This window comes from Hippocampus zosterae, chromosome 7 (assembly GCF_025434085.1).
Source record: "Hippocampus zosterae strain Florida chromosome 7, ASM2543408v3, whole genome shotgun sequence".
NCBI lineage: Eukaryota > Metazoa > Chordata > Actinopteri > Syngnathiformes > Syngnathidae > Hippocampus > Hippocampus zosterae.
The window spans coordinates 4,026,982-4,049,411 of NC_067457.1; the positions used below are offsets into that span (position 1 = coordinate 4,026,982).

At 44.6% G+C, this 22,430-nt stretch overlaps 4 protein-coding genes across 6 annotated transcripts; 3 read left to right on the forward strand and 1 right to left on the reverse strand.

The window, feature by feature from the left end:
- The first annotated feature begins 3,403 nt into the window (after nucleotides 1-3,403).
- gpx9 (glutathione peroxidase 9) lies at nucleotides 3,404-4,724 on the forward strand. The gene is made up of 5 exons (XM_052069784.1): nucleotides 3,404-3,616; nucleotides 3,796-3,889; nucleotides 4,016-4,146; nucleotides 4,207-4,337; nucleotides 4,481-4,724. Exons 1-5 carry the CDS (start codon nucleotides 3,485-3,487, stop codon nucleotides 4,536-4,538), a joined length of 546 nt encoding a protein of 181 aa, XP_051925744.1. The 5' UTR covers nucleotides 3,404-3,484; the 3' UTR covers nucleotides 4,539-4,724.
- A 344-nt stretch (nucleotides 4,725-5,068) lies between these two features.
- Nucleotides 5,069-6,685, forward strand: ndufb8 (NADH:ubiquinone oxidoreductase subunit B8). The gene is made up of 5 exons (XM_052069782.1): nucleotides 5,069-5,208; nucleotides 5,438-5,564; nucleotides 5,730-5,829; nucleotides 5,914-6,069; nucleotides 6,521-6,685. Exons 1-5 carry the CDS (start codon nucleotides 5,118-5,120, stop codon nucleotides 6,611-6,613), a joined length of 567 nt encoding a protein of 188 aa, XP_051925742.1. The 5' UTR covers nucleotides 5,069-5,117; the 3' UTR covers nucleotides 6,614-6,685.
- A 131-nt stretch (nucleotides 6,686-6,816) lies between these two features.
- Nucleotides 6,817-15,812, forward strand: sec31b (SEC31 homolog B, COPII coat complex component). 2 transcript variants are annotated; one of them, XM_052069616.1, is made up of 27 exons: nucleotides 6,817-6,966; nucleotides 7,728-7,827; nucleotides 7,913-8,036; nucleotides 8,120-8,315; nucleotides 8,410-8,505; nucleotides 8,703-8,843; nucleotides 8,918-9,060; nucleotides 9,145-9,244; nucleotides 9,312-9,473; nucleotides 9,589-9,741; nucleotides 9,816-10,046; nucleotides 10,139-10,213; nucleotides 10,414-10,506; nucleotides 10,620-10,731; nucleotides 10,803-10,981; nucleotides 11,074-11,200; nucleotides 11,277-11,422; nucleotides 11,612-11,785; nucleotides 11,862-11,990; nucleotides 12,101-12,284; nucleotides 12,355-12,747; nucleotides 12,877-12,915; nucleotides 13,280-13,338; nucleotides 13,676-13,801; nucleotides 13,887-14,006; nucleotides 14,286-14,357; nucleotides 15,008-15,812. In XM_052069616.1, the coding sequence occupies exons 2-27, from the start codon at nucleotides 7,749-7,751 to the stop codon at nucleotides 15,185-15,187; spliced, it is 3,633 nt and encodes a 1,210-aa protein (XP_051925576.1). In that variant the 5' UTR covers nucleotides 6,817-6,966; nucleotides 7,728-7,748; the 3' UTR covers nucleotides 15,188-15,812. The 2 variants fall into 2 exon arrangements, with proteins under 2 accessions (XP_051925576.1, XP_051925577.1); XM_052069617.1 differs by lacking the exon at nucleotides 12,877-12,915.
- Nucleotides 15,813-18,225: 2,413 nt separating this feature from the next.
- Nucleotides 18,226-22,373, reverse strand: scd (stearoyl-CoA desaturase (delta-9-desaturase)). Of its 2 annotated transcripts, none has more exons than XM_052069757.1 (6): nucleotides 22,166-22,373; nucleotides 21,698-21,998; nucleotides 19,877-20,007; nucleotides 19,586-19,791; nucleotides 19,093-19,325; nucleotides 18,226-18,841 (listed from the first exon to the last, which is right to left on the reverse strand). In XM_052069757.1, exons 2-6 carry the CDS (start codon nucleotides 21,936-21,938, stop codon nucleotides 18,642-18,644), a joined length of 1,011 nt encoding a protein of 336 aa, XP_051925717.1. In that variant the 5' UTR covers nucleotides 21,939-21,998; nucleotides 22,166-22,373; the 3' UTR covers nucleotides 18,226-18,641. The 2 variants fall into 2 exon arrangements, with proteins under 2 accessions (XP_051925717.1, XP_051925716.1); XM_052069756.1 differs by having other exon boundaries at nucleotides 21,698-21,976; nucleotides 22,166-22,361.
- Between the last annotated feature and the right edge of the window lie 57 nt (nucleotides 22,374-22,430).

Genomic DNA, 22,430 nt, shown 5'->3' on the forward strand with positions numbered 1-22,430 from the left:
TGAATATATTAAATACAGAAAGAAGATGGGTGCTTTAAAAATCCCCCTCCTCTCATATGAGAATCAGCTAGCACTGTAAAGATATAGAGGTCAAAGATGAACCAGGGACTGCCCCTAAATGTCAACTGACTGTAGCAGAAAGGAAGGGGGGGGGGGAAGAGGGGAAGCAAAGAAGAAGTCTCAAGAGGCTGGGTGGATGAAGATATGATGGGAAAAAAAAATCTTGCATAACAGGATGTTGCGTAATGCGTCCCACTTCTTACCACGTCATTCTCGGGTGCACGTTAGAACCCCATGCGAGAGGAGAAAATGGGGGTATGGTGTGTGGGGGGGAGAGGAAGGAGGAGGGGGGGAATATGGAGTGTTCTGTCTCCGAGCAGAAGATGTGGAGTGACGGAAGTAGACAGCCAATCGGGTGAGGCCGCAGCGCAACAGAGCAGGGTGTGGGGGGATAGTGTGTCTGTGTGTGTGTGTGTGTGTGTGAGAGAGAGACAGTGGGTGGGCGAGTGTGGCCCGTACTGGTATTTCTGCCCTGTCACATCGTGTTAGTGGTCAGCCGTGCATAACACAGCACTCTACACACAAACACACTCATACCCACCCCACACCCACACCCACTGTACTGTAGATATCACAAGGACACCCAACGCAAGGGAGCAACCCCCAATAGAAAAGAATGTCAAGTGAATTCATCATTCCAGGGTTAATCATGCAAAAAAAGGCATGAAGCAAAATTGGATTTTGCGCCCCTCTTTTTCTGCTAATATTATTGATCATTTCATTCTTAAATTATATTATTCAAGTTTTAAGAATAATGCTCGCTAAAACTCTCACACTCACCCTAAAAAAACTCTTTCATGTCCCCAAAACTCTCACACATAGCCCAGAAATCTCACACATGACAAAAAAAAAATGGAAACACCAAAACATTTTACACAGACTAGAGAACAGTGCCCACTGACCAAAAATAATCTCTCTCTTTCTCTCTCTCTCGCTCTCTCTCTGTTTCTCTAACCAAGCAAGCTGCCTGATTAGTTTAGAGCTAGCGAATGAGGCAGGTCCCTCATTGCATCGCTGCACAGAATGTATGAGCAGAAAGGAAGATGTTTAGTGTCTTCTTGGGACAGCTGGTAAAGCCTCTTAATGTCTCATTCAGGCAGGAAGCAAAAGTAGTGAAGGCAAAAGAGAGAGAGAGAGAGAGAGAGAGAGAGAGAGAGAGACTGAGAGAGAGAGGGGTGGGGTAGAGACACTTCCAGAAGGATTTCATCACTTCCATCTTCTCCTGCATGGCGGATTGAAAGAAGGCGACGACACATGACCTACATATACTTTTCTGAGGCAGGCTCCAGGGACAAAACGGGGAGTGGGGGGGGGGGGGGGGGCAAGTGTTGCGCATGCAAAAATGAGCATCATGAAAAAGGGTGTAAGTAAGTTTTTGAGGAGTGGAAAAAGGTAGAGTGGCAGACGAGACGAGGAGGAAGTTTTGACGCTAATCCTCCTCCTCCTGTTTATATAACGCACATCTCCTATTCTATTTCGTGCACTTCAAAGCTTTGCCAAGCTGTATATATGATTCACCCAGAGAACAGCAGGAGGTGTGTGTGAATACGGGAGTGTGTGGGCGCATGTGTGTGTGTGTGTGTTTACTTGTGGGAAGAACATTTAAGAATCCTAAGCTTCTTTGGAGTGTATTTAAACGACTTTGGATGCGTGACTGCTCAAATCTCCTGCAATGATAGTCACATTTGCAAAGAAAGTAGTCAATGATCCAAGTATGCCCTCATCAAGAGGGCATACGTTCATTTTACTCATATCTTATGCAAAAAAAAAGATTTCTAGTTGAATCATTATTTTTTTTTCGATATTGGAGTGCATGAAGTGTTGATATTCAAACAGCGGATAATATCACAAAAGTATGTATGAATAATGAACGCTTTGGCCTACTTTGCTACTAAGGGCTAAGTATTCTTGTGAGGTGGTGTTTGGTGTAGAAAGTTGGGGGAAAAAAAAACGCTCTCCAAGCTCACTGAGCTGATTGCTGACCGCACACAAGATTTGGCAAGTTTGTCCAACTTTTGGGTGTTCAACTATTTCCCATTCCTTCCTCAAACGATTGGAAAAAGATAAATCAGAATCCATTTTGTCCTATCCGTCCATGATAACTCCACTGTGTGTTCCTTTGAGTTGGAGCCATATCATACATAAGCTGGATGTTCTTGGCGCCGCGCTTTCATCAAAACAGGAAATCTCTTGTTATGAGAAGAAGCCCTTTACACACAGATGTTGCGCTGACGCGGCGCGAGGCAACACATGAAGCATAACAATTTACTTAATGGACGCGTAAAAACGTCAAGCCAAGAAAAGCGGCCAAGAAGCATTGTTTGCTGATTGTGTTCGTCCCCTCTGCTCTTCCTACACACACGCGCGCGCGCACACACACACACACAAAATGAGGTTTAGTGGGCCTAGCCTGAAGGCCTCATGCAATATTTTTCTTGAGAAATCGAGGGAGACAGCAAGAGAGGCAGTGGCAATATGTCACTGTAAATGCTGCCATCACAAAGCACACCCTGTGGCAAGAGAAAGGGGAGAAGAGGTGGGGAAGGGCTGGAGGTGTGATGTGTGGTGACGTCGTACACTTAAGAGATGACACTTGGGCAGGGAGAGAGAGGGGGGGCGGGGGGGGGCTGACCTATCTAGTATGTTTGAGTGAATCTGATAAGCCCGGCCCATTTAGTAATTCTTTATTTATTTTAAAGGGACAATAAGGTGAGTAAGTGGTTGCCACAACTGCTTCATAGATGTCCTGGGTTCGAGCCTCGGCTCCTGTGTGGAGTTTTATGTGTATTCCTCCATTTTTGCGGTTGTTTTCCAAGTATTGTACTCCGGTTTCACACTCCAAATACATGTTAGTTTTTGAAGACGCTAGAATTTCGAGTCAAGAATCTCCATTCTCCATCCTCAGCATTCTGCCATGTCAGCGCAATTCATTTCAAAGTTCTGTCTGGCACTGATGAGTATCTCTTGTTTCAGGAGTTTGTCGTGCAGAGGTGACCTGTTGAATTAAATTCTCCTCGGGGTCACTGAAGAGTTTGGGTCACCCCTGCTTCATGGTTCAACGTAGATTACAGTGCAGCAGCGCCATGATGTGGTTACAAAGGTTCATTGCAACAGAAAACTATAATCGTACAACATCCAGAAACAGACAGTACTTAACTGTGTGAGTAGAGTGGATTTTAATTCTCCAATTGAGTCTCCGTTTATTTTGTGTGTTTGGCAGATGTTAGCGTCCTATTCCTGAACAAACGACCAATGTCTGACTTGCTCACCACTGTCCACAACAACAATGCATTCAGTCACGCCGAACAATTGCTGACCCGTGTTTGTTTCAGTGAATGGCAAGAATAGAGTGCCAGAGCGAATGGCTCACTCTTGGGCACCCGGTGTGTGCGAGCGAAACGTTTGCATTAGCTAAAATAGGAGCATGGCAAATAAATCAATCTATGATTTCTCTGCCGAGACCCTGGATGGAGTGATGGTGCCGCTGGGCAACTTCCGCGGTAAGGTGCTTCTTGTCGTCAACGTTGCCACCTTCTGAGGGTCAACTATAGAGGAGGTAAATTCTGCACCAATCTTCCCAGCACCATTTGCCTATGGAGGGCCATTTGTCTTTTTACTTGTGGTGACCTTGATAGAAAACCTAATTTCAAAACCTTTGTCCATGATTTTTTTTTTATACTTTTTTTTCAAATGTTTTATGTGTTCTATTCTCTTCTGTTCAACTTTGTTCTTTAGTACCATCGACTGAATGCACTCATGGAAATGTTCGGTGACCTCAACTTCACCGTGCTGGCCTTCTCCTGCAACCAGTTTGGCCTTCAGTCCCCTGGTAAGTCGACTCATTTTATTGGATCCGTTTGTATCAGCTACGATTACGGGTCATTTTAGCCCTTATAATGTCCTCCTCACTAGCACATCTTTCTTTTATTTGTGCGGGGTTTTGTTTTCTTTTTAGAGGTGAATAATGAAACCTTAAACATCCTTAAGTACGTGAGACCTGGAGGGGGATTTGTGCCCAAGTTTCCCGTCTTTGGTAAGGTAGAGGTGAATGGAGTCAATGAGGAGCCGCTGTTCACTTACCTGAAGGTATATGAATAAATTGATTGTAAATTGGCAGCTTTTCTCATTTGTCATGTCATCTCACAGGAATCGTTGCCCTTTGTGAATCCTGTCATTGGCGACACAAAGAAGTTCTACTGGTCACCAATCACGGTCAATGATATCCGATGGAATTTTGAAAAGTTTCTAATCAATGCAGATGGCAGACCCTTCAGCAGGTAAAGTTATCAACCATCTTAATTTCAGAAACTTTAGGTCAAGGCCCCAAATGACTTTTTTGGTCCAATATAAATATATATTTTTTTAATAGACGATGTATTAGACACGGAATTTTCACAACAATGCGTTCACTTTTCCGCAGGTATGAACTTCACTGTCCCATTGACAAAGTTGAGAAGGACATCGTCGAGCTTCTGTAACCGACTCTTGTCAGTTGATGGTGGCAGTGTGATGATGGTCCCTCGGTAAAAGCACGTGTGCCCCTGAGCTGGACCTGATGAGGAAGAGGAACAGAACTCGGAGCAACAGTGCATTCACTCTGAGAGCAAATTCCTCTACGCCACCAATACAATTAATGCTATTAAATATGGCTGAATCAATGAAAAGTGATGCATTCTTTCTTTATTACTCAGCAAATAATGCAAGACAATTGATCCTGATGGATCCCAATTATTCATGTTGGAGGTTTGATATAGTTAAATGAAATTGTTAAAACAGGCTAATCATATATGTACTGTACTGTATACATACATACTGTACATACACATAATGTCAATACATATATGTATATAACAAATCAATAATCAAACAACAATGTGAACCCATATGACACCGAAGTACGCAAAAACTATAGTGAGCCTTAAATATCGTATTTTAACATAAACTTTAAAAAGTCAAACTGAACTTTGTCGTCCAATTAATTTTGTTTCTCATGGACACCCGTACTTCAGGCTCACGCATGCGCATTTTCTTCTGGCAATCTGCATTGAACAATAAACATGGCCGTCGTTGGCTTCCGACGGTGGGCTCGAGCTCTTTCGAAGGGGCGAGGGGCCGGGATTTCAGCTCTTTTTTCTGGAGCTAGGGCAGGTGAGTTTAGCGGGTGAATATAGTCATGTGTATTTGATGAGCGTTTTCAAATAAACGCGTTGTGTGCTCTGTTTGGAGACCCAAATTAACGTAACCTTGACATGCTAATTTTAGCTTGAGCTAAGTGTTTATCGTCATCTGACGGTGAGGAATGACACTTGCTGTGACCGTTCGTGTGTCTTCAATCGTATGCTCGTATGTGCAATGCATTTTATTTTTATTTCTTCAGCATCCGGTACCTCAAAGGCTGATCTTCCTGGCGCGTACCCCAGGACTCCAGAAGAGAGAGCTGCGGCAGCAAAGAAGTACAACATGAGGGTTGAGGACTACGAACCCTATCCAGACAAAGGAGAGGGGTAAGCTTGACTGTAATAATAATTTAAATTTGTTATATGTATTTTTAATGGTAGTATTTAACTTGCATACTTACTATACTGCCCTTGCAATTGGAAAAGGAAACCAATAACCAAGGCACTTCTTATTTGAAATTTTGACACCTTTCATGGGTCTGTTTCTTGCAGCTATGGTGATTATCCCAAACTTCCTGACCGATCTCAGCATGAGAGGGACCCCTGGTATCAATGGGACCACCCAGACCTGAGGAGGAATTGGGGCGAGCCGGTAAAAAGCAAAATAAATGATGAACAACATTTTGTCCCTGCATATTTTTGTCAGTTTAAAAAAAATATATGTATTTGTTCCTAGATACACTGGGATTTTGACATGTACATCAGGAACCGCGTGGATACATCTCCCACTCCTTTGTCCTGGAATAGCATGTGCAAACAGCTGTTTGGCTTCATTGGCTTCATGTTGTTCATGTTCTACCTTGGAGAGAAATTCCCTTGTTATCAGCCTGTTGTAAGTATAAACCACAGCCCTTAGACAATAAATGTTTTTGAAAGGAAATCGTATGCTCATATATGCAAAGAAAAATATTGAAAATAGTCACTTTTTTACAGTAATAAAATTCTATTCATCATCATACAATTAGACAATAACTGTATTGTTAGTATAATTGCCTAAGTCATTTTAAATTAATTGACACCTTATCAATTTTTTAAAACTGCTTGCTTAAACATAGTTTTTACTAAGTGTGTGTGTGTGTGTGTGTTCTCTCCAGTAATCCAAGTCACTCTGATGTGAATCGTAAAGCATGCATTAAAGAAACAGGACTCTTGTTTATTGTTTATTCTTGTTTTCTGAAAAGTCTAAAAATGCGTATGGCAATTATACTATTAGACTAACGGTGTAAGCTAATTGATGGTATTTTAAGTATATTTAATTCTGTTTCTATTTCTCGCTATTCCAGGCACCCAAACAATATCCCTACAACAACCTGTACTTGGAGAAAGGAGGAGATCCTAATAAAGAGCTGGAAGAAGTCAAGAACTATGAAATCTAAATGAATATCATCCTCTTCTCCATGTATATATATATTTCTGTCAAGAATAAAAACGTCTACCAGCCTTCACAATTAGTAGTGTCATTATTTTAACACGTTGTTAGTCATACTGGGATGATGAATATAGTAATATAATGTGGAGAAATTTATATTCAGGAGCGTAAATGTAGCTCCCAAATATTTGCGTTTCGGTTTACTGCATTTTAAAATGCTCCACTTTCGGCCACCGTAGCTGAGTGACAACACGGCAACACTCGGGTCGTACTCCGGCCGTCGGTGGCTAAACGATTAGCTCGGCTGCGGCCATCGTCCGCTCAGTGCTTGTGGGCTGTCCGGCTGGCATTCAGACTGTTGTAAGTGATAGTCGCGTGAATTATCAATGTATTTTGTTTGCTGTGTTTTCAGTTTTAGGGGCACGCATCGCTTATTTTTCGTGCGAAATTCAGCAACAAGGGTGTTGGCTGCTTAGCTTGACTTGTCGTTAGCCGCATAGCTGGCTTAGGTTTAGCGTGGGAAAATTGATTCGGCGACGTCCTTGGCTCGTATCAAAATTAACCACCGCGTTGTGCATTTGGTTGAACAATTCATTTTGAAATGTGTGTCGCTTGCTTCAGATAATGACGGCACTTATCAGCTACTACTCGTGTGCGAAGCTAATGCTAACCGCTAGCTTGGATTTATTCGGACTTCACCCAAACGAGGTTTTTATTAGCCGTGCGGCAAGGTGGCTTTACGCTACGTTTCCTGTTCACTGACTGAAAGGCGCTCACGAACACGACTTATGGCTTGCTTATCTTTTGCGGCTATTAAAACGACTCGCAAGTTTGTCCGCTCAAGAGTAGGCGTGAGTCGGATGAATCATGAAATTGTGGCTAAGTTCAGTAGCCACCAGCATAATGTGTTCGGATAAATGCGGAGTTTTTCCGTCATGGCATTTAAAAATCACATGAGGCCATGTTATTTGAGCAACACAAAAGTGGCCATTCGCATAAGACTCACTTATATAATTTTTTTTGTTTCCTGTATATCCTGTGTGATGTCTTCTATTTTCTCTGTTTAAACGTGTACAATCTGCAATATATATTTCTTTACAGCTAAGTCCGTATTTCTGCAGTGTGTTCAAAGGTAAAGGAAGATGAGGCTGAAGGAAATCCAGAGGACCGCCCAGCAGGCATGGAGTCCAGCCGGACACCATCCCATCTGCTTGGCGTTAGGTACTCGAACAGTCTTTAAGAATAAGTGACTAGATTGTCTGTACTGTGTTTGTTAACTGGGCATGTTGTGATTTCTATTCAACAGGCACATCGGCCCAGCAGCTTGACGCCTCGTTCAACACAACGGCGGCTCTAGAGATATTTGAACTGGATTTTGCAGACCCCTCTTTAGACATGAAGCTGAGAGGGTCACTTTGCACCACCAACAGGTGAACTGTAATAACAGTAAACCTTTATTTCTGGAGGAATATGTCCTAAGTTAAAATATTCGTGACAGTACAACTCTCCACAGATTGCACAGTCTGGTGTGGGTTAACTTTGGGATGGGTGAGGATGCCACGGGAGGGAGGCTGGTCGCAGGCAGCGAGAATGGCGCACTAACAGTTTATAACCCAGAGGCGATTGTGAACTCCGGGGCTGAAGCTGTAGTGGGACAGTGCGACAAGCACACAGGACCCGTGCGAGCACTTGACTTCAACCCTTTCCAGGTGTGTTTTGCCACCAAATACAGCAATGCGTGTCCCGAAAAAAGGACTTTTGATGTTACTCTATGAACATAATGTTCCTTCTGTTATCCCACAGAGCAATCTCCTTGCATCTGGAGCGAATGATTCCGAGATATATATTTGGGATCTCAACAACTTCAGCAGTCCGATGACACCAGGAGCAAAAGCGCAGGTGAAAACATTTTTGCAAGTATTTAAATGAATTGAAACATTTTAAAAGAATGCCCTCATTTTTACTGACTCCACCATTTTACTATTTGACTCAGGGTCATAAGCAAGGTCCAAATGAAGCAACATTTACTGTTATGCTGCACATAAACTTTGCTTACTGGAAGCCCATGCCCATGTAACCTCTTCTTCACTTTCCAGCCTGCGGAGGACATCAGTGTGGTGTCTTGGAACCGGCAAGTGCAGCACATCCTGGCCTCGGCCAACCCCAGCGGCAAAGCCGTCGTGTGGGACCTGAGGAAGAATGAGCCCATCATCAAGATCAGCGACCACAGCAACCGGGTTTGTAGGCCCTTTGGGTTTGAAAGCATGGCGCAGAGAAACACTTCAAAATTGAAAAGTTGTCGCGTGTCCAGATGCATTGTTCCGGGATGGTGTGGCACCCCGAGGTGGCCACTCAGTTGGTGCTGGCCTCCGAGGACGACCGCCTACCCGTCATCCAGATGTGGGACCTCCGTTTTGCCACGTCTCCTCTTAAAGTGTTTGAGAATCACACGCGGTCAGCCTAAAATAGATCAATTATTTAGTTATTTGTTTATTTATTCAAAAGACTAAATGCATCCTTGCGATCGTCTTCCTAAAGGGGGATTTTGTCAGTCTCCTGGAGTCAGGCTGACTCTGAGCTCTTACTGAGCAGCGCCAAAGACAACCGCATCCTGTGCTGGAATCCAAACACTGCAGAGGTATCGCAATATTTTCCCGCCTTGTTAATTAGGATAAATGGAATTATTATTGTTATTTTTTTAATAGGTCATCTACGAGCTTCCCACGACAAACCAGTGGTGTTTCGACGTCCAGTGGTGTCCCAGGAATCCTGCTCTGCTCTCAGCGGCCTCGTTTGATGGCAAAATCACAGTTTACTCAGTGATGGGCGGAAGCTTAAAGGCTCAGCAGCAAAGTACTGCTGATAAGGTAGAAGGCTCCACCAGAGAAAATGTGCCATGCTATATTATCAGAAACCTCAAGAAATTGTGGGGAAGAATAGCATAGCATCCCTCCTTTTCACATTTTTTTTCCTCTTTCCCAGATATCATCCTCATTTGATACAATGGATCCCTTCGGCACAGGGCAGGTACTCCCTCCCCTACAGGTTCCTCAGCCTACAGTGCAGGACACCATAGTTCCCCCTCTGAAGAAGCCACCCAAGTGGGTGCGCAGGCCGGTGGGAGCTTCCTTTGCCGTAAGTGGAAAAACTCCCCGAGTGGAAAGTTGCGTGTCATTGTCACTCCTGAGTCATGGTTTGTTTCACATCAGTTTGGCGGCAAGCTGATCACGTTTGAGAATCCCAAGATGGCGCCCGTGCAGAGCCCTCAGCCCATCCCCATGCAGGTGTTTGTCAGCCAGGTCACCACGGAGACGGAGTTCCTGCAGCGCTCCAGAGAGCTGCAGGTGGCACTGCAGTCTGGTTCCTTCAACAGCTACTGCCAGGCCAAAATCCAGAGCGCGAAGTCAGAGGCTGAGCAGGACATATGGAAGTTCCTTCTGGTAGGGCGTGCATGTTCTCAGGATGTGGAGACATCACTCATATGTTACTTTTTTGAAGTTTTACTCATTAGCGTGTTGGCGTGTTTTGACAGGTGAATTTTGAAGATGAGGCGCGCATCAAATTTCTGCGGCTTTTGGGTTTCAGCAAAGATGAACTGGAGAAAAAGGTATTATGAGACATGCTGCCGTATACAGTGCATGGAAATTATTAAGAGTTTTTGTCCTGCCTTATTCCAAACTGGAATTATATTTTTAAAAATCCTCATAATTCTAAACACAACACACAGCAATGATGGAGGCCAGTATTTATACTACATAATACCACAACACAGTTAATAAGAATGCACACTACTTTTATATCCAACAGATTTCTAAATGCTTGGGGAAGAGTTTTCAGCCCAATGGACACGCCGTGGATGCTGAGGACCTGGCTAAAAAGATGCTGCAGCTCTCCACCGAGGTCTGTAACACATTCGATGGAACCTCCAAAAATTCTGAATAATTCTTTAGACTTGAACCACAGAGTAATAAAACTCCCTTCTTTTGTTTTCGCCATTCCTGTTTTGTCCTCAGCGGTCTGAAGAAGCCGATAGCGAAGTCAGGACATCAGGCTCCGTTTCACCCGCTGACTTTTTCAGCCAGAATAGGAACGAAATCCCCAACTTTCAGATCCCCGTTTCATGCGGTAAGCCCAAGCAAATCTTGTGACCGCAGCAATTGAGCGCCGCGTGGCTGACGAAGAACGTTCTTCATTAGATACAGACGGTTTGATAAGCCAGGCGCTGCTGGTGGGCAACTTTGAGGGCGCAGTGGATTTGTGCTTGAGCGACGGCCGCTACGCCGAAGCCATCCTGCTATCCATCAGTGGTGGGGAGGAGCTGCTCAAGAAGACCCAGCAAAAGTACCTGAGCAAGCAGAAGAACAGCATCTCCATGGTGAGGCATTGTCAGATTTTTCTTTCTTAAAATATGTCGCTGAAAAAAAAAGAAGAGGGGCAAGTTTTAATAAAAGTATTACTTTTCTGTAGCTTATATCGTCAGTGGTGACGCAAAACTGGAGAGACATTGTGCAAAGCTGTGAGCTGGACAACTGGAAGGAGGCGCTCGCCGCTCTCCTCACCTACGCTCACCCCGAAGAATTTGCCCAGCTGTGCGGTAATATTACGCAACTTTCACAAGAAGAGCGTCTTCTTGCGTTCGAGACGTTGCGTAATACTGTATGTCGGGCTAGATATCCTGGGAGGCCGCTTGGAGCGAGGAGGGCTGGAGAAACGCTGCCTGCAGGCGTGCTTGTGTTACATCTGCTCCGGAAACATTGAGAGGCTTGTGGAGTGTTGGGCCTTGCACAGGGACTGTTCATCTCCTCTTGGCCTGGAGGTAAAGAAAAAAATGTTTGTTCAAGGGTCTGAACGGATGTAGAAGGGGGGAAAAATGCTTAATGTCATTCAAACTCTGAAAACAAATTTTAGTTCATTTAATTAAAAATATTATTTGCATATCTAGTCAATGCTTTGTTAGCATCTCAAATAAAACGTTACAATTCCCATTTTGTCTTATTTTTCTCAGGACCTGGTGGAGAAAGTGATGATGCTGCGCAAGTCTATCGAACGCCTGCGCAACAGCGAGGTGGCAGTGCAGAGCCCCGTACTGGCCGAAAAGCTGACGTGCTACGCCGGCATCCTGGCTGCAGAGGGCAGCCTGGCCACTGCCATGGCCTACCTGCCTGACAATTCCAATCAAGTGAGGTTTTGTTCTCATTCCCACATTAAGTAAAAATCGACTTGGTTTCTGATTTGAGTGTGTCTTGTCTCCTCAGCCTGGACTCACCATGATGAGAAACAGACTGTTCCATGCTCAGGGAGAGGCTGCCAGCCCGCAGCATCTTCCAAGCACAGCCAAGCCCATTGCTGCGCCTCGCGCTCCGACACAGAAAGCACAAATCATGGTATGGATTTGCTCCATCACTGTCACGCTTCATCATTTGCTTCCCCGCAACATATGCCTCTTCAGGGTAGATGGCACTACATGAAGTATTGTTCTCTTTCTCAAACTAAGGATCAGTACCAAGCCCCTCCTGCCGCTCATCACCAGCACCAGCAGCGGCAGCCTCCCATGCCGACATCAGCTCTATTTCAGCCTCAAGTTGCTCCTAGTAGTTCTGGCCCAGGCTTGCCCCCTTCTTCTCATGGGCTGCCGCCTCCAACCATGAGGCCTCCGTACCCGCAGCATCCAACTCCAGGTACGGCCAGAGGTTGATTCGTCTGTCACATCTTGAATTTGATATGTTTGAATTCATTTGTGTCTTCAAGGTTTTGTTCCTCATCAGCCATTCCAGCCATCCCCCATGAGCGGACCCGCGGCCTTCTCTCCTACAGGCCCCACTATGCCAGCCCCTAACTTGTCAGGACCTCCGCTGCAACACTCTTCGTCGGCCCAAGGGGGCCTCCCCCCCATGCCCAGCCCCGGTATTCCACCGACGAGCTTCATGCCATCTACCTCCTTGCCGTCAGGCCCCATGCCATCTAGCTCCCAGCCCGGAGCCCCCGTCCCCATGTACCCTGGCGGGCTCCACAGCCAGGGGCCTCGGCCCCCCATGGCAACTGGCCCCTATGCCCCGCTTGGATCAGGTTACCCACAAGGGGGCCCAGGAGCTCCAGCTGCAAAGCCCTTTGCGTCTTCAGCTGTCGCTCCTCCTCCTGCAGGTTGGTGCCACCTCTTTTTCTATCTCTCTGTTTAGCTTCCGTCTTTCTCTTCTCTCACATCTTCTGATATCATGTGTGCATCATTAGAGATGGTTACGTTACACTCAGCTGTCCTCATGTGACTTGCAGGATTCTTTCCTTGGCTGAATACCCAGTCTGACTCTCAAGGTGACAGTGTTAGCAATAAGAGTTCAATGAAAGCCAGAAAAATAGAAACGCATCTGAAAATTTGCTAAAATTTATTTTTCTTGACTTTGGCATTGAATTGAAAGCTCTATTTTTCTGGACACATATCGTATGTTTGCCGCCTCTTGCTTTTTGCTGCTGGAATATTGCAACAATGCGACCTTATCGTGTGAATTCAAACATTCTAAAGCATCTGCTTGATTGCTCTTGGGTGATTATCAAGCATTTGGACAAACGGGTCTTGCCAGCTTAATTGTTTCTTTATTGTTTGTAATTTCCTTTCACTGTATTTAACAAATTATTCTTTAGCTCAACATACAAATTGTCATTGTTATCTCTGGTTTAGTGTCCCAAGAAGGCTGGAATGATCCACCAGCGGTACGAAGTGGACCCAGAAAGAAGAAGGTACACTTAGTTTGTCTCAAAAGCCTCGTTTTGCACAGAAATCCCAAATATTGTTGCATCAGATCATTCGCAGGAAATAGTTCAGCTATGCCTGTTCCACAGAAGTCACCAAAGAGAAGATGTTGCTTTATTCGTGTGCAGTTTGAAACAGTGCAACGAAGCTTGCTGAAATCATAGATAATTAGATGTCTTCTGGGCTAGCGTCTGTTGTAATGTCTCAAACCATGTTGGGGCGGGGGGGGGGGGGGCTGTCCAGTGTTAACTTTTACACCACTAACACACAGATGAAAAATTCCAAATGGACATTACGAGCTTAATAGTTACATGTGTGAAACAGGTTCCTGATAACTACACTCCACCCGCCCCCATCACCGCACCAGTGATGGGTTTCCCAGTGGAGGCCCCTCAGCAGCATAACAACACCCAGGTGCCCCCGGGAGCCCCCCAGGAGCCCAACATGCAGGTCAGTGTCTTGACAAAGTGCCCTGCAGCATATCACAAGCAACCACGCAGATTCCACCTCATCCTGCGTTTGCATCGACCCTCAGCTCCTCCAGCAGCTCCCGGCAGAGCGGGTGGAGCAGAAGGAGATCCCCGCCGAGCACATGGTGCTCAAATCCACCTTCGACAGTCTAGTGCAGCGCTGCCAGCTTGCAGCAGGAGACCCGGTGAGTCCACAAAATTATCCTGACATAACTCACTCGGTCGACCACACCCCTTAAAGGATACATCCACCACATGAATACAACTATGGACAGTAACTACACTTTTGCTTTTCTTATAGTGTAAGTGTAGTAAATAGTTCTTCTTTTGTGTGTGTGGGATGGGGGGGTGTTAATTCATTCCAGTGGGTGGGATTATTTAATGCTTAAGTTAATTGAGTCATTTGAATGCATAAGCCCATAAATTAAGCTGCCATTGTATTTATTCAATTCCTTTTTTGGCAGCAAACCAAAAGGAAGCTCGATGACGCAGCCAAGCGTTTGGGATGCCTGTATGACAAGCTGAGGGAGCAGTCGGTAAGGAATTGTTCAATGCCGTGTTGTCCACTATCATTTTACAAAATTGGCTTTGTCCTAATTAGTGATAAGCCCGCATTAACCGAGAACCAATATGAAATCTTGCCACTTGTGGAGCAATGCTTACGTTGAATTGTATTTGGGGGCAGCAACCATCATGCTGTGGCATTAAGGTTTACCAGAAATCAAAAACATGGATGAAGATATCCATTTAAAAGTGAGGTTTGCAAACATTTTCAACACTGATAACACAAAAAAAATGCAAAACTGAAAATACCTCTCCCATGTTTTCAGTCACATGTTGACATGTCTTTCTCAAAAACAATATTTCATAGGCAGTTCTGTTTTCTGAGCCTCAGACCCATGTTTGGATTTCATCCTATCCTAACATACTACAACCCGATTCTATATTGTTATTTAGAATCGGGTTGTAGTATGTATGTAAATGTTAAAATGAAATTGATTTTATGATGACAAGCATTGAAAGAATATTCACTTAACCTTCAACCCACGGGATATTTTTGACACCGTCGGCCATGTCGCCACTTGACTTCCCATTTCATCAACGGGACTTTCGTCATCGTCGGTCATCTTCTTGCGCTCTTAACGGACGGCACCGCTTGTCTTGTGCATCGGCGCCCTCTCCTCAGCTCTCGCCCAACATACTGAACGGCCTGCACGAGATCGGCCGCTGCGTGGCCAGCCAGCACTACCAGCGCGGCCTGGAGGTCCACACCATGGTGGTGAGCAGCAGCAACTTCAGCGAGATCTCTGCCTTCATGCCCATCCTCAAAGTAGTCATGACCATCGCCAACAAACTGGGCGTTTGAGTCGCATGCCCACGCCTCAGTGTTAAACAAAACAAAAAAATCATATTTATTTCCTTACGTGAGCGGATGATGGTCTTCGTCGCGTCAAGAGGTGGGTTAGATGAATGTATCCTGAAACTTGTGGCGGAACAAACGATGTACAAAGCAAAACATTTGTGTGCTTAAGTGCGATTTTGTTGTTGGCAGACGGTTTTATAATCAGCCAGGCTCGGCGGGACATGAATGAAACAAAAACCATGTTAGAAATTCGTTAACAGTGTGCCGATCCGTTCGTGAATTGTGCCATCATTTTTTCCGCCCCATTCGGTCTGTTATTTAGTCGTGTATGAATGATCAGCAAATTCATTTCATTCGACATTGCTACTTTGATTGCCACCTGGCTGTGTCTTCTACTTTACTTTTACTTGTACAGTAGATGGCATAGTTGGAAAGTAATGTATATTCTGGTGGGATCGTGTGCCGTGTCATGAAAGGAAAAGGCAGTAAAGTGCCTCCGTGTGTGTGTGTGTACGTGCTCAATTTTTTTTTTTGGTTGCACAAATGTTTATACAGTACACTCCATTTCGTGTATTTAACCTGTGTAAGATTTTTTTCCCCCCCTTTTCAAATAAAAACGTACCTTCCATTTCAAGGCTCACTGCTCTTCAATCCCGCACCAAAATGAGTAATTTTTTTATATACAATTGTGTATATATATATATATTATATATGTATATGTATATATAATAACATTATATATACAGGTATGCTTTGCCAATACCATTTCTATAAGCAAATTTTAAAAATATAAACAATTGCTCTATTTTAAGTACTTTATTCAGTGAAAATGTTTAAAACCACAAAATATGTTGACTATATTTTTTACAAAGTACTCTACAGTATACCTAATATATATATATAATTGAATTACGTCTGTTTTATGATTAAAAACTAAGCGTGAAAAACACTAAATTGTATTTGTGTCACAAAAAAAACGTAGCCATGTCACAAGGAAATATCAATATTTAAATGTTTAAAATGTTATTTTGAAAGCCAAATATGTTGACATTAAAAATTTATCTGTGAAAATCATTCGGACTCGTGATTAAAGAGGATGATTTTTAATTTATATTTTTATAATGGCTATGTAGTAAAAATGTGGCACGTCATATTCTGTTTGCATCATCCAGTCACTTGTTAACGTGAACTGTATTTTTAATTTTATATATATTATTTTTTGGGTACACATTTTGAATGTGTGATGGATGCATGAGTAGTAATCATTGTATTTTGCACTTATGAAAGGTAGTAAGTTGTCTTGGATCCCTTTTCCTCCCATTTCCCACATCCATTGAAAACATTCCAAGGCATCACCTGCAGGACTGCAGAGTGTGCCGCCTTTGAGGACTTGTTGCGTAACAGTCATCGTGCATTTCATGCACGTTGACACAAAGCTGCCCCGCCGCCATTGGTGAGAGGGTGATCAGAAGTCAGGAACTAATTGCTGATTGGCTACTTGGCAGTCAGACGCTAGGAGCAACGCTTGTCAGTGTGTGTTCATTTTTTGGGAAGGTTGAACTGCAATAACCTCCAGTCATGCAAGCACCGTGGTGGCTTGTGGTAAGTTAATATTGTGTCAGTGTGTGTTCATTTTTTGGGAAGGTTGAACTGCAGTAACCTCCAGTCATGCAAGCACGGTGGTGGCTTGTGCCGAGTTAATATTGTGTTCATTTTTTGGGAAAGTTGAACTGCAGTAACCTCCAGTTATGCCAGCACGGTGGTGGCTTGTGCTGAGTTAATATTGCCACACGGAGCAGCAGCCTGAGTCATGGTTCTCTTCTTGGGCTGCAAGCACTGAACTGTAACCCCAGTATATTTGAACGATGACCTCAATGCAAATCTTTGATTAGTGAGGAAAGTGTCAGTTTTAATACAAACTCCCACATCTGGGATGAGCTTGAACATGACCAAGTCATGTAATGGTTGTAGTAATTTTCCCCTAAAAGCCACCCCTGCGCTGAAATGTGACACAAGGACTGCATTCATTCATCTATCGGGGTTGATGTCATAAAGTTCCTTGTGCCCGCCTGCATGCCGGTAGGCCTTCCTCGTCCTATGTAAATCCATCAATGCCATTTTTAGACTTATTCGGTCATAAGTACACTTTGTGTCATATTTTTATACAGTGGTGCCGGACGTCGGCAAAATTCCTGAGGGACACACAAAACAAGAATGACACGTGTCTTGAAAATATTGTGAACTTTATTTCCGAACTGAGCAGTTTGACAAAACAATTCAAGACTTCAATCTTTTTGCGATCCCTCGTCGCTTTTGGAGCGACCTTAATTTGGGGGTAGCTGTATGACGCCGCCAACCTGTTGGCACATTCGTTGGGAGAGACGTGGAGGGCCGAATTTTGTACGTGATATTTGATATCAAAGTACCCCAATGTTATTTAAGTTTTAATTCCAATGCCAACTATGCCCCTGTAAACATGGACCTCGTTTTCATTTTAGTGTATTTTTGTTGGGACAGAACGGGTGACCATCAGGAATGAATTCAAGTCATAAGGCATTTGGTAGTTTCCTGACGTTGTTTTCAAAGGTGGATCGGGGGCGGACAAACTCAACGGGTGCTCCAATTCCAGCTAGAAGATACGAAATGGGTTTTGAAGGCTTGCGGTTCTTATGTGAGCGATGCAATTTCACCAAAAAAGAACTCAACAATAAATACATAAATAAGTTCGTATAAGTATTTTGTAAAACCCGACACTCAAAAGGGGGTTTGAGGTTCACGCCGCTTGGCAACAAAGCATGTACCATCATCATCATCATGCATGGATGGCCGCATGGTCACATGACCCGGCTGCTACATGGAACGGTGGAGATGTTGCATAAAATGTCGCGAGTGGAAACAAAGCCACGAGAATTCCCAAAAACATCCACAAAGCGCATTGAAAAAGAAAAAAATAATGGCACTAGATAAACGGCTTTATCGTTAAATATCACGACAAAAGGAACCATTTTCTACGCGTTTGGTTTTAGTTTTGAAAGTTTGGATTGTCTTTTTTTTTTTTCAACCAAACGCTTACAAGCTTTATTAATTGTGTAGGATAATGTGACTACTTTAGCGAACTTTGAAAACACAGCAAAGATTTTTTTTCCTCAAATGAATTCACTTCAAATCCCAAACACTTTTGCCAAAGACCTAAGCCCAATTGAACGTTAGAAGGCCGGGAGCTTAGCTAAAACGTGTTTATTATAAATCGGCTTCACAAATTTGAGTTACAGCTACGAAATACCACAAAAACAAGCAAAAATTTGGTCGCGTCCACCCCCCTCCCTCCCGTGAAGCCGATTTAAGACTCCACGTGGTGGATGAAGAGATGAAACGCCATCCAAAAAAAAAGACTTGTGGAGGTTTTTATTTTCTGTTTCAAGCTTGGCGGGGTCTGGGCGCGTCTTCTTATTTTTTTTTAGCCACTGCGGTAGCTGCCGTCGCCCGTCCGCTGCACTCGCGCCAACACCATCTCGTGGGACACTCGCTTGCGGTCCTTGGCGAGGCCCAGGAAGCACATCAGGTCGATGAAGCAGGTGGTCAGGTTGAACTTGCAGCCGAACTCGCTGGTGGCGTAGTCGTAGGGGAACGTGTGGTGGTAGTTGTGGAATCCTTCGCCTGGACCAAAATACATCGGGGCACTTTATTACAACAGGGCAGTGTTCGGAATGGAAAAATTATAATAACCATGATTCTTTAGATTTACAAGGCGATGCTTGTTTCCTGTTTGCCTGTCAACAGGATTTTACATTGGCTTTAGCACTGTGCATGTTTTTTAAAACAAGGCAAATTTCAATTGCCCAGCTGCAGCACACCGGAAATCATTTGGAAAATCGTTCGCTACTATGCCTGCTTGCGTTGTGTCATACCTATGGCGCTAAACGTGACAAACTTGTTCTCCCGGGGGTTGATGCCCTCGTCGTACGGCCGGTTGCCCCACATGTGCGCGGCGCTGTTGACCAGCCAGGTGGCGTTGAGCACCAGTGTGTAGCGCAGTAGCGCCGGCACAAAGTAGGCCACCCACAGGGACTCGCCCCAAAAGTACCAAGGCACGAACATTGGCACGAAGAAGCACATGAGCAGCACCGACAACTTGTAGTGTCTGTTAGGAGGAAAAAGACGGAAATTAATGTATATTTCCTTATGTCGAAGGGCAGCATCGCTGTTGTCATTGTGTGTTAATGCCTGCATGCTTGAATTACCTTGTGAAACCAGACTGGCAGCATGTAGCCTCGGCTCTATATTGTTAATGCACCTCTTTATGAAAGCACCGTACACATGTGCTCAGGCCACACATAGTAATCCATACTGATTGTTCTGCTTCGTACCATTAAAAAAAAAAAAAAGCAAAAGTGTACTCACTTCCTCTGAAACATGACCACCTTGTCAGCCAGCAAGTCGTGAAGCTCCAGCTTGCGTCCCTTCTCGATAACGTCGGGATGTTTGCGCACGAGCAGCCAGCCAATGTGGGCAAAGAAGAAGCCGCGCACGGCGTTGTGCGGGTCGGCGTCCGTCTCAGAGTACTTGTGGTGGACCCTGTGGTCGCGGGCCCACTCGTAGATGTCGTTCTGCACGGGCAAGGGTGCAAATGTTTTAGAATAAATGGCCAAAGTCTGACAGTAGTACCGGTATGTTTTTTTTTTTTTTTGGTACCTGAAAGGACATGGAGTTGGCCACGGCCAGGAAGATCTTTAAAGGTAGAGTGGCCTTGTAGGATCTGTGACTCCACAGGCGGTGAGCGCCTGCCGTCACTCCTAAAGCACTTATCAAAAAGCAAAGTGCGGCTGCAAAGAGACAAAACGCACATCAGCATGCAATCCCGAATGCTCTCCAGCTTCTTGACATGACATTATATATATTTTTTTTTAATCGTTAGCAAGCTGCGGAGTCAATTCTAAAATTTTTAGGGGCGTGGCAAATATTCCCCTTTAGTGTTCACTGTGGCGTTCTTTATTTCAAGGCCGAACCGTGTTTCGCATTCAACTGAATAAGCGGCGAGTCAAGGCATGTCACACAGTCGTGTGAACTGAGTCATAAAGTTGCACATGATCACTGACTGACCGCATTGCGTTTGTTTTATTCACGTTTCACACGGGGGAAATGCAACGTGCAGGTTCGCACTGAGCTGGGCTCAAAATCCATTTTGTCTGTTATCGGAGTTTGTTTGCCATGACTTCAATTTTTTTATTTTAAGCTAAGTCTTCTCTAGTTCAAAGTGCGTCCCGACTGTCGTATACTGCTTGCGATTTGGTCCCTATATATTCGGCAACGGGATGATGTCATCGTTCATCAAAGACTTTTAAGAGCTCCTTTGCAGTTGACACTGGAGCAAAGTTCACCAACCCTCCCCTCAAAAGCGTCAGATGCCACAAAAACTGACTTGGTGGTGTCCCTTTGTTCATGGTTATGATAACCACAGGAATAAGTTTAATTCCATGATCCACTATTTCCTGCAGGGAGAATATTTTGAAACTCGAAAAAATGGGACCAACATCCAACTTACACCCTCCCATAGAATAGCCTTTAATGGTATATATTAATATGTAATTGTGAAATGTTACTTTCTTTCATTCAAGTGTGGGTCTAGTTTCTATTATTTCCCACGTATGACCTAACTGACAACGTTTTCCAACAGGAAAATCATATGAAAGCAACGAGACTTGATTACGCCCTCCTTGCTTGTCATCAAAAAGAAATTAATGTTTCACAAAGGCCATTTTGATCCCCACATTATATTTCTAAGCTTTCCTTTGGTGACTGCTTTCTGCTCTTGTTTGACATTTAAGTTTAAATATGTTTGGACTTAACTTGTACGGCCACAGTTTGACCAGGGAACATTAATCCCAAATTTCCTTCTGATACTGTTTAAAGTGTTTCAACTGTGCCAGTATTTGCAAACTGGATTGAAACTCCACAACAAATGGGACCAGCATCCACCTTTCACGGTTCCACTGAACCTCAAAGCATCCAGACTGTGATTTCAATAATTGATCCATCCATCCATTTTCTAATCCACTTCTCCTCAGAAGTGTCGCAGGCGTGCTGGAGCCTACCGCAGCAGTATTTGGGTGGTAGCCGGGGGACACCCTGAACTGATTGTCAGCCAATTGCAGGGCACACATAGACAAACGACCATCTGTGCTCAAACTCACACCCAGGGACAATTTAGAATGCCCAATCAAACTGCCATGCATGTTTTTGGAATGTGGGGGGCGGAGTACCCAGAGAAAACCCAGGAAGGCCGGAATCGAACCCCGCACCTCTGCACAGTTGCCCGGCGTGCTGCCTAAATCATTTATACCAACCCATATTATGACGTTTGACAGACATTCCCAAATCATGCACTTTGCTACCATTAAACCAAGTGTACGGTAATCGCTTGTCTGTGGCATGCCGTTTTGAGGAATGGATAAAAAAAACATTACTGTGAGTGAACAAACAGGAGGATAGAAGGCGCGACAGGAGTGCACTTACACCACAACAGCGTGGCGAGCGAGGCGCTGGGGACGAGGAGCACGCCGTACAGGGCACCTATATGCAACAGGGTCATGAGGATAACGTTCCTCCACACGACGATCCTCGGCGGCTTGGGGCCTTGCTTCTCCTCGTATGTGTGGTCGAACACGTCTTCCCTGCAGGGGGCCTCCATCGGAGAGTCGCTGCTGGATGCGGGCTGTTGTTGTTGTTTCTGTTTTGGCTCCTCCGCTTCCGTCATCGCGGTTGGTGTCTGTCAGGTTTGGCTGGATAAATGCTCTTCGGCCACCACGGAAAAATGCTAAACGAAGATAACAGTTAGAACGGTTGCTAGTCCAATGGAGGGGGGGAAAGGCGACAGATACGGTGATGCTCAGACCACTCGCAATCGTTGCGTAACGTCGATATGACAGACTCCTTGAAAATAAGGGAGACCGCGGGGAGCTGAAGATAACTTTAACAACTCACCGAAGGCGGGATTAAAGACGCCTTTGACGCTGTGATAGCCAGCCGTTCGTCTTGCTTTAACAGAAAATAAAAGACAAGAGAAAAAGCTGTGTCGCATCAAAACCAAAAAGGGATGGGGAAGCGCGAGGTGCTTCTGCGGCTCCGCGGCCAATCGGCGTGCAGCTCCCTGCTCACTTGCCGCTCTCTGATTGGCTGCCGGGCCATCTGCTGTTCGACACCTCTTCTTCGCTTTCCATCCAGATGTGTGATTATTAGAATCATGTAA

Coding starts and splice junctions, on each gene's coding strand:
- sec31b (XM_052069616.1), top strand. CDS start 7,749: ATGAGGCTGAAGGAAATCCAGAGGACCGCCCAGCAGGCATGGAGTCCA. Junction 12,285..12,354: donor CCCGCAGCATCCAACTCCAG/GTACGGCCAGAG, acceptor TGTGTCTTCAAG/GTTTTGTTCCTCATCAGCCA. Junction 13,339..13,675: donor GTGGACCCAGAAAGAAGAAG/GTACACTTAGTT, acceptor TGTGTGAAACAG/GTTCCTGATAACTACACTCC.
- ndufb8 (XM_052069782.1), top strand. CDS start 5,118: ATGGCCGTCGTTGGCTTCCGACGGTGGGCTCGAGCTCTTTCGAAGGGG. Junction 5,209..5,437: donor TTTTTCTGGAGCTAGGGCAG/GTGAGTTTAGCG, acceptor TTATTTCTTCAG/CATCCGGTACCTCAAAGGCT. Junction 6,070..6,520: donor TCCCTTGTTATCAGCCTGTT/GTAAGTATAAAC, acceptor TCGCTATTCCAG/GCACCCAAACAATATCCCTA.
- scd (XM_052069757.1), bottom strand. CDS start 21,938: ATGACGGAAGCGGAGGAGCCAAAACAGAAACAACAACAACAGCCCGCA. Junction 20,008..21,697: donor GCTCGCCACGCTGTTGTGGT/GTAAGTGCACTC, acceptor GTCTCTTTGCAG/CCGCACTTTGCTTTTTGATA. Junction 18,842..19,092: donor TGTCACGTTTAGCGCCATAG/GTATGACACAAC, acceptor ATTTTGGTCCAG/GCGAAGGATTCCACAACTAC.